Raw genomic sequence first — 17926 nt, 5'->3', positions numbered from 1 at the left:
ACCACATTGCTTGGAGCGCATGCAGCATAAACTTTTGATAAATATGGCCCTTGCTGTTTGAGAACAAATAGCTTTTTTTTTTAAAGACATGAGTGCATTTCTAAAATAATTAAAGTTGCTGCTCTGTTGGTTATTTCATGATTAACGCTTTAAAATTGTATAGAATGTGTTTGTGATCTTGCTATCATTATATAAGCCCCTTTTATGTACCACCTCTGTAACCAGAGTGGATCCTCTTTTGTGATAGTGTGTAATATATTTTAGTCTTGGGTATAGCTCTGCTGTCTAATGCCTGGTGCTTCTTTGTGGAGTCTACCCCTTTTTTCAAGTTTCTGTTCGAAGTAGAAAAATAAGATAACTCTTCCAAACCCAGACTAGATCATTCAGTGCACGCTTTAGCCTTGTAAATAATAAAATGAAGCACGCAATCAGAGCACTTATCTGCCATGTGCTTGCACTACTGTTTTATCATTGTTGGCCGGTCTCTGGAACACAAGCTACAGCCACATTCACCTCTCCTCTTTGTAAGAATCAATCCAATCTCCATTTAACGCAATGCATTGCAGCTGTGAAAGCAAAGTATTATTCTTCTCTCCTTTTTTACCTCATTTGCGGTATCTTTTAATTGTTTCATTTTGCACCTTCCAAGAAATTGTCTGTCATTATATAAAACAATGATTGAAAGCCTTGTCAAATTGCATTCCCTATTCTATGTGTGGCCATCCTGTGGCTTCTCTGGTGGAAAACTCCTTATCACCATGTTAGAGAATGTATTCTCTTGTTCCTTACCCTCTCTCACAAGGCTAATTTTGAGGCAGAAAAATATGCTCCACCACTTTCAAAGTTCACCAGCCTACTATTCATGAGGTAGGTGACACTCACTTTTTTGTTTTTGCATTCAAAAAGGAAAATGGGTCAGAAAGTCTTCATAGCAGCAGGACTGACTTGTCAAGACAGTGTGAACTGATCCTTGATACTGTATTTCAAAGATTGGAATACACAGTAGATGACCAGGCCATTGCCTATCATCAACTAGTATTGGTCCTAGGCTCAAATAAATTCATGACCAGACAATATGGAGAAGAATTCACAACTACCTCCATGTACAACCAACACAATGTTCGGAGACATCAACATGAATGAACAGCGTTACCGTCTTAGAATTTGAATCTGGCTACTATCAAGTCTACAGAAAATGAACAACCCGAAAGCAATAGCCTTGAGAAAGTCTGTTGGATGAAACACGTGTTTACTGCTTTTCCAATGACAGGGTCCGTTTTTCTAATAAAATTATCTTGTTAACTATATAGTATTATAATATCTGTCAGAAATGTATGGGATTCACACTCACATGTAGGGAATGACAATCTATACCTCCACTCCAAACTACATCTATAAGTAGCAAGTTTTACTGGTGGTAGAACACCATTTGCCTAATCTTTCCCTTATATACATTTTAGGGTAGTACAGTTGTCTGTTTTTCGTTTTTTAACCAAAAGAAATGTATGTAATATTTCTATAAGAATATATTTATTGGAAATAAAGTATTTCTGCATATAATTTTTCCTGTACACACTGTTCATACAGATAATTGCCAAAGTTTGTATTGACTGCAAGTATCAGTATTTTGGATAAGCAACTATATCTCATTTGCTACCACTATAATAGTTGTCGAATAAATTCTAAGAATTCTGAAAGAATAGCATTAAATTGAGACGTATGATTAAATAAAATGACATATTTTTCTATCCAGGAGGAGTCATGCCTACAGCGACACTTTACGATAACCAAAGACGCATCATGTTTTCTGCAAATGAAACTGGATTCACACATTCTACACTGGTCCTCAGAGGCTTTCCTGATCTGGAGGACTACCACTTCTGGTTTGCTGTCCCTCTGCTAGCAATTTATATTATTACTCTTCTGGGAAACTGCACTCTTCTTTTGGTCATAAAATTAGCACAAAAGCTTCACAAACCTATGTACTACTTCATTTCCCAGCTAGCCGTCAATGATCTGGCTATGTCCTCTTGTGTTCTCCCAAAAATGCTAGCCATCTTTTGGTTTCGTGATGCAGAAATCCGTTTCAGCTCCTGCCTCATTCAGATGTTCCTCAGTGTTTCTTGCATTGCGTTAGAAACTTCCATTCTGTCGGCCATGGCAATTGATCGCTGTGTTGCTGTGTGCAACCCGCTGAGATATTCCACTATCCTGACAAAGTCACTCATAGTAATATTATCAGCGACATCTTGGGTCAGAGCTATAGTCTTCGTTGTCCCAATTCCACTCCTCATCCTGCGACTGCCATTTTGTAGCCGGCACGTGGATCATTGGTATTGTGAGAACATGGCTGTGGCAAAACTCTCTTGTACCGACAACACACTAAGTAATCTTTATAGTTTAACCATTGCCTTCTTAATAGCACCAGTACACATTGTGTGCATTGCATTGTCTTACATCCTCATTCTCAAGACCATTGTCAATCTTCCCTATAGGCAAGACCGCTTCAAGGCCTTCAACACCTGCAGCTCCCATATCTGTGTCATGTCAGCATATTACATCCCATTGTTCTGTACTGTTCTTTTGAACAGAATCCAATACACTGTTCCACGTTATGTTCAAGTCATTCTGCCAGCCACCGGCCTCCTTGGCCCACCAATGATGAACCCTTTAATTTACGGATTGACGCTTGACGTGCGGCTTGGGGCGCATCACGTGTTTCGAAGGTTCATGGTCAAGCTCAGGAACATTGCACGATTGTTGCCCAGGTTTGCTTTCTGTCAGAAATCAATTAATGATCGATAATGCATTGTAAAGAACAAATATTGTGTCTGGGGCATTATTAAATATTTTTGTGGTTGCAAACCTTGATTTCACCAATCCACATTATGGCAAAAATGCTGATCACATTCTGCAAAGTTAAAAAGTCTTTAGCCCTCACAAAATGCATTTTGTGAACATATTGATTTGTAAAGAAAATTAAATTTGTATCCTGCCTTTCGCAGATTGGCTTGCAATATTCCAGTTATGTAAAACTGCAATTGAGGTTGCTACTGATCAGTTACAGAAAGCTGAAGGAGCATGGTGGCCGATTTGCCTGGGAGCTGGAGCTGCCGGCATTAAGCAGAGAAAACAGGGGCCACGTGGGCCCACATGCATCATTGAGACATTTTGCACTTCTTAATTTGCGAAAAATAAGGAATCGCAAATTAAGAATTGCAAAATGCTATGCATCATTATTTTCGGTATTCATTTGTGATTCGGTAAAAATCGCAATTTTTACCGAATCCCAAATAAATACCGAATTCTTAAGTTAATTTTCGCAATTCCCATTGATTCCTATGGGCCAAAAGGCCCATAGGAGTCAATGGGAAGGCATTAGCAAATTGCGAGTGGCACTTTGAAAATTTCATGGGTGCAGGGGGGGGTCCAAAGGACCCCCCCATGCACCCCTGAAATGTATTTTTCGCATCATGTTTCACACACACATGTCCTAAGGACATGTGTGTGTGAAACATGAATGTTGAAAAAAAAACATTTTCAGCATTTTAAACACTTTTTCCAAATTTACCGAGTGGTTCAACCACTCGGTATATTTGACACCCTAATTGCGATTTTGCACTTTTAAAAGTAATGATGCATTGCTTTTAAGAAATCGCACATCTGCGACTTCTTAAAAGCAATCGCAATTTTAGAACTCGCAAAAATGTTACGAATTCTAAAATTGCTTCATGCATCCCAAAAAGCACTTTTGGAATCGCAAACGGCCGATTTTAAGGAATCGCACCGTTTGCGACTCCAAAAATGCTTGATGCATGTGGGCCGTGGAGTCTTGCATGCTGTCCTGATGCCTTTAATTGTATGTTGGGTTTTGTGCTGATTATCACTTTCCGTGACAAGGTGCTTAAAGAAAGTGGTGCATGCAAAGAATGTGAATACTGGAATGTAGGCCTTCTGTTCTTAGCAGACTTAGATCCCTGTATTTGCAGTATACACATTGAGTCACCAAATGACTCCCGCCTTATAAATATTAAAGAGGCAGTCGTGTTTGTGGATGAGTATATTGCAATCGCCTGGTTCATTGGCTACATTTGAAAATGCTTGTGAAGTTGTCAAACCAGTTTATTTGCAAAAAACACTAATTGGTTTTTGATTTTACCTACATTTATCCAGCCCATTATCCGTAAGAGTCAGAATAGTCCATACATTAAAGCATTACTACACAGCATTTCTACTCAATTGGTTATAGGATTTGTCAGTTCAGAAAAATAATCTTGTTTCTGTTCCACAGAAATATATTTATTTAATTGGATACTGAAAAAGCACATTATGTTTGTATTAGAAAATAGAGTCTCTAGTTGGCAGTGACACACACATTGTCCAAGAAGGGACCCATCCTTCTAGTCAGGATGAGTAAAGTACACACCTAGGTATGTCGTGTCCTCATCTGCTGGTAGCTTGGCACAGAGCAGGCACGCTAAATTACAGAGGCAATGTGTAAAACATTAGTATATAACCTACAGTAACACAGAGAAAACACCAGAAATGAACACCACACCAGCTTAGAAAAATAAAGTATCGTTATCTAAACACAAAAGACCAAAATGACAATAATCCAACATACAGATATCAAAATACCAACTGTAAAATGTTTCTTGCAAAAATATAGCTCTCAGAATGGAATAGCTCCAACTGAGCCTATCTCGATGTTGTAACAGGTACAAATCTAAAATAAGGCACTGACCGCGAGATGCGCGGGCCAGCCATGGACAGCCATGGACCTCCGGCGAAGCAGTACCTTTTGAGATGATCCAAATCATGGCATTGTGCAGTGTTGGGAGGTGATGCTGTGCTGGTGCCGGGTGGGAGCTGTTCTTGACTGCCACAGTGCAGGTGAGGCATTGATTCCTTTATCTTCGCAGGGGAGGTGGGGCGTTGGCTCCTTAATGTTGCAGGAGAGGTGAGGTATCAGTTCCTTACTGTGCAGGAGAAGCGACTCAGCATTGTATCAACAGCGCCTTACGATAGTGCTGTATCGGGCAGTCACTTGTATTGGTTATCGATATGTTGTGCGGGAGGCACAGGCGATGGTCGGCATCAGGCAGGGCTTTGTGCTTTCCACGAGCAGTGACCTTGGCCCAGGTGAAGGCAGCGGCCTCGATGATGGTGTTGGAGTCAATGCAGGGACAGTGTCAGTGGGAATGAGGGCTGCGTTGTCATTGTAGTCAATGGTTCGTTCACCCAGCATGCGGTGCCCATGGCGTAGGTGCAGGCAGTGGTGTTGGAGACTGCATCAGTAATCATTTTCTTGAAGTTTGCAGCCCCAGCAAACACCTCCAGTGGCCCAGATCTGGGAATGGCACCACAATATAGGTCAAAAGTCACATAAATAGAGTTCAGGGAGGCTGCAAGAGAAGTCTTTGTGTCCCTGACACTTTGTAACTGGAGACAAGTTATACTTCAAGCCCTTGGAGATCTTCCCAAGCAGCATTCACAGCAAAGTCTAGTCTTTGTCCTCTTTCAGGCAGAACAGACAGCTGCAGGCCAACCCAGCAAAGCAATACACAACAATAGGGCAATACACCTCCTCACAGCTTTTCAGCCCTTCTCCTTGTCAGATGGTTCTCTTGATCCAGAAGTAATATAAAGTACTGCCGTTTTAGTTCCAATACTTATGCCCCATTTTATCATTGTAGTCTATGGTTCTTGAGACGCTGACCTTAGTAAAAACCAGTGCTGTCCTCACTGGCCCAGTTTAACTACAGGTTGTGGAGACAGCATTGCGTAAACAGACATAGCTATTGACAACTCTTCTCACCACTCTAAATGCAGAATGGTCTATTCAGCATGGGTATGAGTCACCCTGGAAAAGCAGGACACACCTCAAACTCCTTTTGATGGTCTAGAGTGAATGCACATCCCCAGCTCGAATACACAAACGGGCAGAGGTACACAGGATGGTTAAACAAGAAAATGACAATTTTCTAATAGTGGCATTTTCAAACACACAATTTAAAAACCACCTTTACTTTTCAGAGAACCTAAACTGAAAGTATTTCCCTATCACAAATTGTCCCAATTGAGAGTTACACATGTCAAATGTTACAAGGGAGCTCCAATGATAGCCAATGGGAGATCCAGTCCTTGCCTTAGTGTAAAGCGAAATACACAGTATTTCAGTATCTGGATACTTAAAGCACACAAGTACATGTTCTTTCTTTAACATACACTGCACACTACCCTTGGGGGTACCTTGGGGGTACCTTAGGGGTGACTTTCATGTAAGAAAACAGAAGATTAGAGCATGCACTTCCCAGCTCTATATGGCAGTTTAAAACTGCACGCAAGCACTGCAGTGGCAAGTCTGAGACACAATTGAAAAGCTACTGGTGTGGGTGGCACAATCAGTGCTGCAGGCCCACTGGTAGCATATGATTTACAGACCCTGGGCACACAGTGCACTTTACTAGGGACTTACCAGTGACTCAAACATGCCAATGAATAACCAATCCGACTCACAATTTACACAAGGAGCATTTGCGCGTTGGCACTGATCTTCAGTGGCAAAGTGCCCATAGTACATGAACGAGTAAAATCTAAATTTATCACGCAGTCAAAAATACAGGAGGTAGAGGCAAAACGTCAGGGGAAACGACACCAAGAATGGCAGTTCTAACATTGTCTGTAGTATAATTTATTTTCTTTCATTTAAATTATTGGTTTAGTAATGTTTTCACATTGTTAGATGACAGCTATTAAGATCATGAAAAATTGGAAAAATGGTTTTCCATTGCATTTAGGTATGGTGGTTTGTAAAAGGAAAAGATCCATAGGACCAGTCAATACATACTGAAAGGAGGCATCATAAATGGTGGTGTTGCATGAATGCCCTTGCTAAACCAACTGTATGGGGCTGATTTCCAAAGCTGTCCCACAATGTAGATTTTCAACCAAAGTAGCTGTGCTGCATTGAGTCTGAGGGGGAGCGCAGGACTGCACCATGTCTACAAAGCTCCCTTCCCTTGTACTGGTGAATCTAAATCCAGCATTTGTAAAGCACACAGCTACCACCAAAGAGGTGTCCCAGAGCTGGGGGCTGTGAGGAAGATTAAGCAAGCTATTGCCCAGAGTCACAAGGTGCTGGGCTTACCTGCTGCCGGACCCAGGGATCAAACCGTGAGCCCCTGTGGTCCAGAGTCAGGTTCCCTGGCAGCTGCAGCACACGTCTTCCCACCTCTTCTCGGGTGCACAATCAGGCTCCAAAGACCCACACATATATACACACACACATACACACATACACACACACACTCGCACACACACACACATCTTTGCACTTTAGTGCAAAGGTGCCTGCATGATGTCTGGCATAGGTTTTGTACTGGAAGAGTACCCTTCCCGGAATAATGCTATGCTAAGAAAAATGATAAAACTTGCTCCAGTTTGTTCCAGTTTGTATGTGTGTTGTTAGTGCAGCAGGCATGTAAATTTTGAAATATTTGCAGAAATACACATATTTATTTTCTTTATTGCCAGCCACAAAAAATTTTTTTTTTCAGGTACAAAGCCCTATCTACAAATGTTAGAATATAGGAATTTGCTTTGCATTAGAGCACCCATGAAACCTCCATGATACACCCTCTTATTGCATAACAACTGAAAGCATTACAAGCTCTACGTTGTGTTACTAAAGAGATATTTCACAGAGAAAAATAAAGTGTTGCACTGAAACGTAAACCCTAAATAAATATTTCACTCAGTTTTGTGATGCCAAATTTTAGAAACAGGGGGGCATATTTACAAGGGCCTTATCTCCGTTTTTGTGGCTTTAAAAGCCATAAAAGTCGAGATAAAATTAGTGCCCTATCTACAAGGGGATGCTATCATGCAGTAGCGCATGTTAGCACCATTTTTCTCGACGCCTCGCTTTGCATCTCTGAGATGCAAAGTGGGCGTCAGTGGGCAGTACAACCTGTAAAATATCGCTGATATGCACATCGCGAAATTTACAAGGTGGCCCACACATTTAAGCAGATGTTAGTTTAGGGTGAAAACTGCTGTTTTCGCCAAAAACTAATGTCTGCTAAAATCCTGACTAATGTATGTTTAACATGGTTGTGGATTCTTGTGTTACGACCACAGGGTTGTATCTACAAGCATATCGCCGTTTTGCAGGGAACATCGCTAGTAAACCAGCGATGTTCCCTGCAAAATGGCAATTTCCCCACTATCGCTGGAATTTATATCGCCCTGGAGAAATGCGTTGTTAATAACGCGCTAAGAGGGCGATAACTTCCAGCGATAGATGGCGATAAATAAAAAAATGCTAAGCGTGCTTAGTGTTATTTATCGCTGTCCATTGCTGATTTGCCCCACGGTTGTTTGTTGACTGAGTTGTGAACCTTAGATAACCAGCAACCACAACGCTACCCAAGGTAAATTTCATGCACACCCCAAATTAACCTTTGCTCACACTCAGGTAGCTTGAGACAGAGCAGTCAGCTTAACATACAGCAGTGTGTAAACTATTTGTGCAACTCTCCAAACAGTAAACAGGGAACCTGGGAATAGAACACTAGGTTAGGAAAATAGAACTTCATTTAATAAACAAGATCAAAATGACAAAAATCCAACTAGCAAAACCTGAGTTATGAATGGTTAAAGATTATGCTGTGAAATAGAGCTTAGAAGCAAAAAGCTGGACGCTAGAATATTTGGTTGCGCTGGACCAAGAGCCAAAAAGTTCAGGCCAACCGCAATGGAATGTGTGCTGGCTACAGGGACCCCGTTGGGCCCACTAAACCACAGAATCTTAAATACTGGTTGCAGAGCGTTGCATCAGCTCCCAACCATGCAGTAAATGTAATGTGTCGGTTCTGGAATGTGGCGGGGTTAGGGTGCGAGTTCCTCCTGCGTCAATGTTGAGGATCTATGTGCTGGGCAGAGCCATCAGTATAGATGATATAATCATGCTGATCTAGAGGCATGAATTCATCAGGTAGAGGATACTCATGTTCGTATTGCAGAAAAGCCTGTGTTTGTAGTGTAGAGTCAAATTTATAATCTACATCTGTTGTGGTAAGGGAGTTGGCCTATTGTATAAATTGTGGATGTAATGCTTTAGCGCTTGGAATGCTCGCCTTTGTGACGGGCTCTAAGGTTGCCACCAGGGTCAACAAAGTTATTCGTTTCCCCTGAGCCAATGCTCTTTCTCTCACCACAACAGTCTCCACCACTGTTAGGTTATTTTTCTGTCTGTGCCAAAGACATCTCAGCATTAAAGTATAAAATAGATTTCTATGCAATCAATATAGTCACCTTCATTGAACGTAACATAGGTATACACTGATGGCCCGCAATGTTCTGTATAACCAAGTTTGTAGTATTTACATTTGTATGTAAGTGTTTTAAAGCTAGCATGTCAGCTTGCACTCAATGTAAAAATCGGTGTATGTTTAGATGTCCAATGTGTGGTTGAAATGTTTGGACGCATTAGGTCATCACTTGGTTTAACCCATTCTGCATAGTCTTGAATTCATGTTCTTCTAAAATTTAGGAATCCCAGTGGGGATTCTAATCCCTTTAGTGTAGTTGGAGGTTGTAGTTGTGCACACTTCTCTAAGAAGTGCTATGCCAGGCTTTTGCATTCACTTGAAAACTTGTATCCCAGAAACAGGACATTGAGATGGGTAATCATTTTTTTAAATTAAATGTGAAGCCCATGTGAGCAGATCCCACAATTATGGGATCCACACTAGTCGAGTGTACTGAAAGGTCATAACCATTAAATATATGCCATCTACATAGGACAATGCCTGGTTGTCAAAGTTTTGAAGAGGTTCTGTCACTCAAGCTGAAAAGAGCCCGTAGGTATTTTTATACCCCTGGCGCAATCAACAGAACTGCGTTTCAAAACTCAGCATGGGAAACGGAGAAAAATACCTACCTTCAGGTGCTATATTTTATCAGAAAATCCATTCAAGATATCTAGATTAGTTTTTTCCATTCTATATTTTCGATTAGTGCTGGAGCTAGGTATGATTTGTAGTGCAAATGTGTGAGTAGCTGTGAATAAATGTCTTTATTCTAATACTAAATTATATGAATTGTATGGTTTTATTTCTGGACACAAGGGATTATTCATTGAAGAGATGCAACTTTCTATTACACCCTGGTATTCAAGTTGTTGGAGAATTTCCCTAACTTGTTTTTAGTCTAATTTTTAATGGGGTATTGTCTTTGGGGTATGTTGGATTGACCTCAATAGTGTCTCTTGATATGTGAACCCGTCATTCCATCCCAAATTGTTTGCGGTACAACACAGGAGCTTGTGCTAACACGCACTTCTTGGTGTATGAATGTTTTACGTGTTCTGATATGAGGTCAAAGAAGGCATAACAAATTACTGTTTCTCCTTTTGGGCAGTCCATGACCAATTCTGGTGCAAATCCTTTTCAGCTAATAGAATGTCATAGCCAAATCACAGGATCTACCAAAAGATAACTTTAATGGGTCATTAAATGTCCTCCTCCATCTGGAGTTGCATCTACCATAAGTGATATGGGACACTTACCCATGTATCCCGTGATCCCACCTGGATATAGTCACTCTGCACCACTGCTGATAGACAGTCCATTAGGACCAGTATTCATTTTGGACCTGTTTAAGTACTACCTTTGACAAAACAGCTAACAAAGGGGTACATGAGTTCTGGTATATAGTCCAGCATAGACCATACCCCAAGTGATGAAGTCTTCCACAGAGGGAGAGCTTCCATTGGCAAGCATATTGTAAGAAATCTGTGTTTTTCCTGAGGTCCCATTTGGGGAAACACTTCCTCAAGCTGACTTATTTTTTGTGCATCCAGAACAGAATTTCAACCCATCTGATGGGAATTTTACCATAACTGCATTGATTGTTTGTGGGCTCATACCAAGTGCAGCTAACTGAGCTGTGCAGCTTGAGCAGCCCTCACAGGATTTGATGTTAATGTTCACTTAGCGAACTGTATTAAACACCTATCCAAGGATACTAAACTGTTGTGCAATCTGCCTACCTGTGCTACTGTGCTTGTTTCCTATATTAGGATGTGGTGTGTAACCAGCGAAGAATGCCCATGTTGCTACTTCATTGCTAAGGGGACCTATTCTTACATCATTTATTGTGTGGGATAGGGCGCCTTCAAACCAATGTCTATGTTCTTTGTATGTTAATGGTATTTTAATTTATTCCTATGGTGTATAATTATTTGGAGTTTCAGATGCAGTGTAATTTTGAAAAAGCCTAGTTGCTTTGTCTGCTGCCAGGAATGTAACCCATGAGCAGAATACCCCTGTTCTAAAAGCTTTATGAGCCCCAAGCACAAAGGTAGCATCCCCACCAGTAAGTGCAAGACCATGTTGTAGCAGCTGCTGAGTAACCAAATGTCTGCAGTTCTCAGCAATATTTAGTGCTCGTCTTCAGTCATAAGAGTGATAAGACTGTGAAATTGAGAGAGGGTATCACAATGGGATAATCCTTTGAAACATTCAAGCTTGAGCAACCTTCAGCTAATACATAGAGGTTACCTACTAATTTGAGGAGGATATACCATATCACCACAGATGTCTCTGATTGAGAAGTGAGTAAGGGTCTTTGGGTAAACAAAAGAGAACTATTCAAGCGATCCATTAAATATGAACTCCAACTACCTGTGTCAGTGGCACCATGTTCTACGGCTTCTACTTTCTCAGTAGTAACTGTGCAGTGGACGACATAGATGTTGGTATGTGCCAGACTGATTCCATGCACCTCCTCAGGACATGTAAACATATAGTCCCACTAGCTCAATGTGCAACCATTAGTGCCCCTGAACCTAGGAAGGTAACAGATCGATTGTGCAACCTCAGAACATGACAACTCTGACTCCCCAAGGAATCGTGGTAACAGATCTAGAACCCTGTCACTCAGTCACTTGTGCATATCCAAAGTGATATACAAGATGTCTACAAGGAAGCGTTTCAATATTTATTGAAGCATTGTGAGTCTTGTATAAAGTGTATGTATTACAACAATTAAAAGAGAGAAACAAATGAGAGTTCTTAGCATCATGAGAACAGTGAAAAGGGTAAACAATTCCACTAGTGTGCTAAAGCAGTGTATACATGCTGGCATATCAGTACTGTATATAGTGTACTCCTACTATGCACTTCCTTACCTAGTTGCGTAGGGTGAGGTGATGTGCCAAAATGCCTTACTGGATGATCTGACTCCCCATTATCTAAGGGTAAGTGTCTTCACGGCCCGTCGTGGTCACAAGTTGGACATACCTCCTTGCAAAGGCAAAGAGGAACAGCTAGGCTGGAATCCCAAGAAGCAGCGACCTAGCAGTGAGAGCAGAATGATCCTCTGATTTGATCATTGAAGTGCTCATGTATATATAATAAACATGTTACCAATTCCAAGACCTCAGCCGGGTTGTCATTGTTTAACCTCGTATGATAGCTATGTCACCTACCAGACGATCGACAAACAACATTTGCTCAATGAACTTTATCTCCTGGAATAAGTGTTCAATGTGATAAAAATGAAAGTAAATGTGGTTTCAAGGAACCATAGCCTGCACAGTCATGCAAGCAAAAGAGTGTCAGAAGTCAACCTGTACAAAATAAGGCAACTTAAGAATTGGGTGTATGTAAAATGATTGCGTTTCTCTCTGAGCCTAAATTAACCATGTGACAGTCAGTCTTAACTTAAGAGGCAATGAGTAATTTATTTATGCAATTCTACAAACAGAAACACAGTGAACACCGCACAAAACATTTCACACCAGGTTAGAATGATAGCTATTAATTTAATAAATAAAACAAGACCAAAATGACAAACATCCAATAAGCAGAACTTGAGATAAGAATTTGTAAAAAAAATAACTTTAAGATAGCACTTAGAAGCAATAAGCTCATAAATGGGATATCCGGTAGCGATGAACCAAGCCGAGTTCAGAAGTTCAGGCCGACAGCAGTTAACATAAGCCTAATACAGGAATCCAGTGAGGTCTAGTGAACAAAAGTACTATAATCCTGGTCGTGTCGACAAAGATGCAGGGTGCAGCCGAAGCAATGCATTGGTGTCCATCCCGCTACCGAGGAGATGTGTCCATTTTCTCCATGTAGCATAGTTGATGCATTGATTTCCTCTATGCAGCAGCAGTGTTGTGTTGGTTCCAAAAAGCATGGTTCCGAAGTCAATGCACCAGTTCTGTACCCACAACTGCAGCAATGCTTGATTCCGCTCCCACAGCAGAGGATGTGTTGATTCTAAAGGCAATGCACTGGGTGCAGGGTGCGGCGGTTCCAAAGGCGATGCGTAGTTTCCAAAGGCGATGTGCCATTTTTGTTCCTGCAGCAGGGGAGCTGCGTCGATTTTGCTCTCATAGCCCCAGTTCCAAAGGTTCAGCCCAGGGGTGCCACCACTTGGCAGGGCAGACTCATAGGTTGCAGAGTCAGGTGCAGGATGATAAGAAGTATTTTATGTCCCAGAAGTTTCAGATCAGGAGGCCAGCCAGCTAGCCTTTGGTGTCACTCTGGGTTCAAGTGATGCAGGTCCAGTCCTCCCCACGAGGGCCAGTGATAGTAGCAGGCAAACAGCTGTCCAGCAGAGTAACAATTCTTTTCAGATGCCCAGCAGTTCTTCTTCCTGGCAGAGTGTTCCCAGGATCAGAAGTGTACTGAAGTGGTGGTGTTGGAAGCCCAGTACTTATACTTAGTTGTGCACTTGTAATGGGATACATTTAAAAGAGATGCATTTGAAGTGCAAAGAGCCCCTGTTCTTCTTGCCCTTGCTCCATACTCACTACAGGGGGTTGTGCAGACCTTTATGTGTGGACAGGACACAGGCTATTCAGGTGTAAGTAAGGCTCTACCCAGCTCTTCCCTCCCATCCTTTCAGGATGGCCCATCACGTCACACCTAAGCTTCCATTGTGTGTGGCTGTCTAGTAGGAATCTTAAAAGTCCAACTGTCAACTACCCCAGACATGTGATCAGATAAAGGCTGCAGGCACCAAATGGAGTAAGTACAAAATCGTGAACTTTCTAAAATAGTTGCAATTTAAAATCCTACTTCACCCTATATTGTGATTTTAAATTGTGACTCCAAGGACACCAACATTGAATCAGTTATATCTTCCCATTTGGAAATTACTCTCATAAAATATAATTAAGGTAATCCCTTCCCTACGGGTGACTTTTGTGTATTAATAGGGAAGATGTGGACATGGCAAGAGGTTTAATTTTCCAGGTAGATGTGGCAATGACAACTGCACACACAGGCTCTCTTTCAATAGCTACTTAAATGGGTGTGCGCAACCAGTGCTGCAGTCCTACTAGTAGCATTTAACTTACAGGCCCAGAACACATGTAGTGAACTTCACTAGGGACTTATAAGTGAATTAAATATGCCAATTGTGGATAAGCCAAGGCTACTAAATTTTTAAGGGAAAGAGTAGAAGCACTTTAGCACTGTTCAGCAGTGATAACGTGTGATGAATCCTAAGGCCAGCAAAAACGAGTCAGCAAAAACTGGAGTACTGAAGGCAAAAAGTCAGGAAATCATGTCAAGGATCTCAGGTCCAGAATCTATGCACTAAAAGGGCGGTTTGTGAAATCACCCTTCTGAGTGGGTCGCAATTCAACCTATCTCATCAATATTCTCAAGCATGGACACCTGCTTCATTCGGGCTCCAGGGACACATCCTCCCCCTTGTGTCTGACAGGAGAGACGTAAAAACAATACTGCCATTTCAAAACTGCTGTGTAATCGTTTCTTAGTTTCAATGTTATTGTACATGATGCATGTGTCAAACACCTCTTATCTAGTGCACAACCGCAGTAGTGCCGCTTGCCAAAATCTGTGAAACTGCAGGTGCACTCATTGCCAGTAATTGTATTGCTCCCTCATACACAAGAGTACATGGCGCAGGGGTTAAATGAGAGGTCATTCATGTGGATTGGGTTCCTGTCACTTTTTTCACCCATCCCTTTTCATTACGTTACAGGGTGGGTGTGGTCAGAAAAGCTCAGTAATCACATCCTCCCAGTGACAAGCTAGGAACATTATTTGGAAAGCAATGCACGTGGTGCACTTGTAACAGGAGTAGAGAGCTGACTTTTGTGGTGTTCCGCTGGACCCATAACAATGCAGCCCCTCTCCTGACACTGGATTAACAAACTCCTCACATCCATCTCATTCAGGCATCACTAGTCCGTTGGCCCTGGCAATAGACAGGACATGGTGTTTATTCCCTGGGCCAGTCATGCACCCCTTACATCTGGTGTCTGTATCATCATATAATTAGTATATGGGCTTAGGGCCCACACATTTATACATTTGTCTCTTTAATGTAGTGTCATTTTTTTCCTGACGCTGGAGTTCAGTGGCTGTCTGCAGTCTTCACCAATACAAGCCATGAGAGTAGTTGGACTGCTTTGGTTGCTAAGACTGAGGTATCCACGTTCATGTTATGTTGTAAGCCAGCAATGATTTTGTTGTGGTATTATGTGTGCAATATGGGATCTCTGAACATGCACTTGAGACATGCTTTACTAGTTAAGAGTGGCTTTGTTTCCTATGAAGATTTGTAAGTCATCTGTTTACCAATTAAATTAATGCAACATGTGATGCACACCTTTATCTTTGGAAGAACAGTTTACTTTGGTGAACATAGGCAAATGATTGTGCAGAATGCAGCACACATAGAAAGAGGAAAAAATAGGCAAAGTAAATATATTTTCCATCTTTACGCCTCACCTGGGGAGACATGGCAATTTAGATGCATTCCCAAGTCTACCACTTATGGTAAATCTGGGAATAAGCTAAATCCATAGGTGTTGCATTGGAACACCCACATACAACCCATTCAACACCTCCCTGGGGCACAGTAACACAATGCGGTGATTTGGGCAGCATTGTGTTACTCAGGATTTATCAAACGGCTCAAGGACACTGAAGGTGACCTTGCGCTGCTTGATAAATCGCAACTAAGGGTTGGGTCACACTTGCACCCCGTAGCAATGTGCAAATGTGACACAACCCTTTAATAAATATGGCCCTTGGGGTTTGAGAAAAAAACTTTTTTATGAAAGACACAAGTACATTTCTAACAAAATTGAAATTGCTGCTCTGTTGGTTATTTCATGATTAATGCTTTAAAATGTATATAGAACTTGTTTGGGACCTTGCTGTCATTATATAAGGCCCTTTTATGTACAACCTTTGTAGCCAGAGTGTCTACTCTCCTGTGATAGTGTGTAATATATTTCAATCTGGGGGATAGTTCTGATGTCTAAGGCATGAGATTGTGATATCTCCTTAGTGTTCGGTCTAGCACTTTTCAAGAACATGTCTCTCATACGAAAAATGATTGAAATTGCATTCCCTATAGTATGTGTGGCCACCCTGTGGCTTTTAAGCCATTGTTTTGTAGAAATAATGTTATCAAATTTTCATTTTTACTCAATTTTTCGCAAGGCTCTCGGAAAAAAGGTGTGCAGTCATCAAAAACTCTGCAGCAATTAGACATGCTTTGTTGCCACACTGCTTTGAATTTTCTTTAAGTGCTCTTTCAGAATAGCATCTTAAAGCTGTCACATTTCCACTAGTTAGAAAATGATGCTGCAAAATGCACTATTTGGGCACATTTAGTTTTAAATCTTCTCAGGTGGAGAATTCATTACACCCCTGTTTGAGAATGTGGTCTTGTTTCTTCGTCTTCGAGGCAGTGACTTATGCTGCACCACTTTCAAAGTTTACCAGCCTACTATTCATGTGATAGGTCACACTTGCTAACACACTTTTGCTTTTACATTCACAAAGGGAACTGGAGACCCAAAGACTCATAGAAGCAGGACTGACATGCCAAGACAGATTGACCTAATCCTTGATATTGTATTCTGAAGATTGCAATACACCGTCGAGGATCAGTCCACTGCCCATCAACAGCTAGTATTTTTCTTAGCCTCAAATAAATTCATACCTAGATGATTTGGAGAAGAAGTAACAACTGCCTACATGTATAACCAACACAATGTTAGGAGGCATCAGCATGAATGTACAGTGATTACCTTCTTGGAATTCGAAGCCGGCTACTATCAGTTCTACAGTAAATGAGCAACCGGAATGCAATAACCTTGACAAAGTCTGGTGGAAGAAATATGTGTTGACTGCTTTTCCGATGACAGTCTGTTTTCCTAATAAAACTTTGTTGTGGACTATGTAGTATTTTAATATTTGGCAGGAAAATGTGTATGAATCATATTCAAGGAAATGGCTGTCTATGCATCCACTCCAACTATATCTATAGAAAGCAAGATGAACTGGTGGTAGAACATGTTGCCTAATTTTCCAGTATATAGTGTTCATAGAGATAATTGTGTAACTTTGCATTGACTGCAAAGACCTGTCCTCTGCATGAGCAACCATATCTCATTTGCTACCCTTGTAATAGTTGTCTCATAAATTCTGAAAAATAGCATCACATTGAGATTTATGACTAAATTAAATCATATATTTTTCAATCCAGGAAGAGTCATGTCTACAGTGACACCTTACCATAGCCAAAGAGGCATCAGGTTTTCTGCAAATGACACTGGATTCACCCCTTCAACACTGGTCCTCAGAGGCTTTCCTGATCTGGAGGACTACCACTTCTGGTTTGCTGTTCCTCTGTTTGCAATTTATTTTGTTACTCTTCTGGGAAACTGTACTCTTCTTTTGGTTATAAAATTATCACTGAAACATCACAAACCTATGTACTACTTCATTTCCCAGCTAGCCATAACTGATTTGACTATGTCCTTTTGTGTTCTCCCAAAAATGCTGGCCATCTTCTGGTTTCATGATGACGAAATCCATTTCAGCTCCTGCCTCATTCAGATGTTCCTCAGTGTTTC

General features: G+C 41.2%; 1 protein-coding gene across 1 annotated transcript; it reads left to right on the top strand.

Moving 5' to 3' along the window:
• The first annotated feature begins 1800 nt into the window (after nt 1–1800).
• LOC144774025 (olfactory receptor 52K1-like) lies at nt 1801–2805 on the top strand. The gene has a single exon (XM_078659060.1). The coding sequence runs from the start codon at nt 1801–1803 to the stop codon at nt 2803–2805; it is 1005 nt and encodes a 334-aa protein (XP_078515186.1).
• The last annotated feature ends 15121 nt before the right edge of the window (nt 2806–17926 follow it).

This window comes from Lissotriton helveticus, chromosome 8, assembly GCF_964261635.1.
Source record: "Lissotriton helveticus chromosome 8, aLisHel1.1, whole genome shotgun sequence".
Lineage (NCBI taxonomy): Eukaryota > Metazoa > Chordata > Amphibia > Caudata > Salamandridae > Lissotriton > Lissotriton helveticus.
Note: the sequence above shows the minus strand (reverse complement) of the source record. Positions and strands in the feature narration are given on the sequence as shown.

Excerpts from the sequence above, each read along its gene's own strand:
- LOC144774025 (XM_078659060.1), top strand. The coding sequence starts at position 1,801 with ATGTTTTCTGCAAATGAAACTGGATTCACACATTCTACACTGGTCCTC.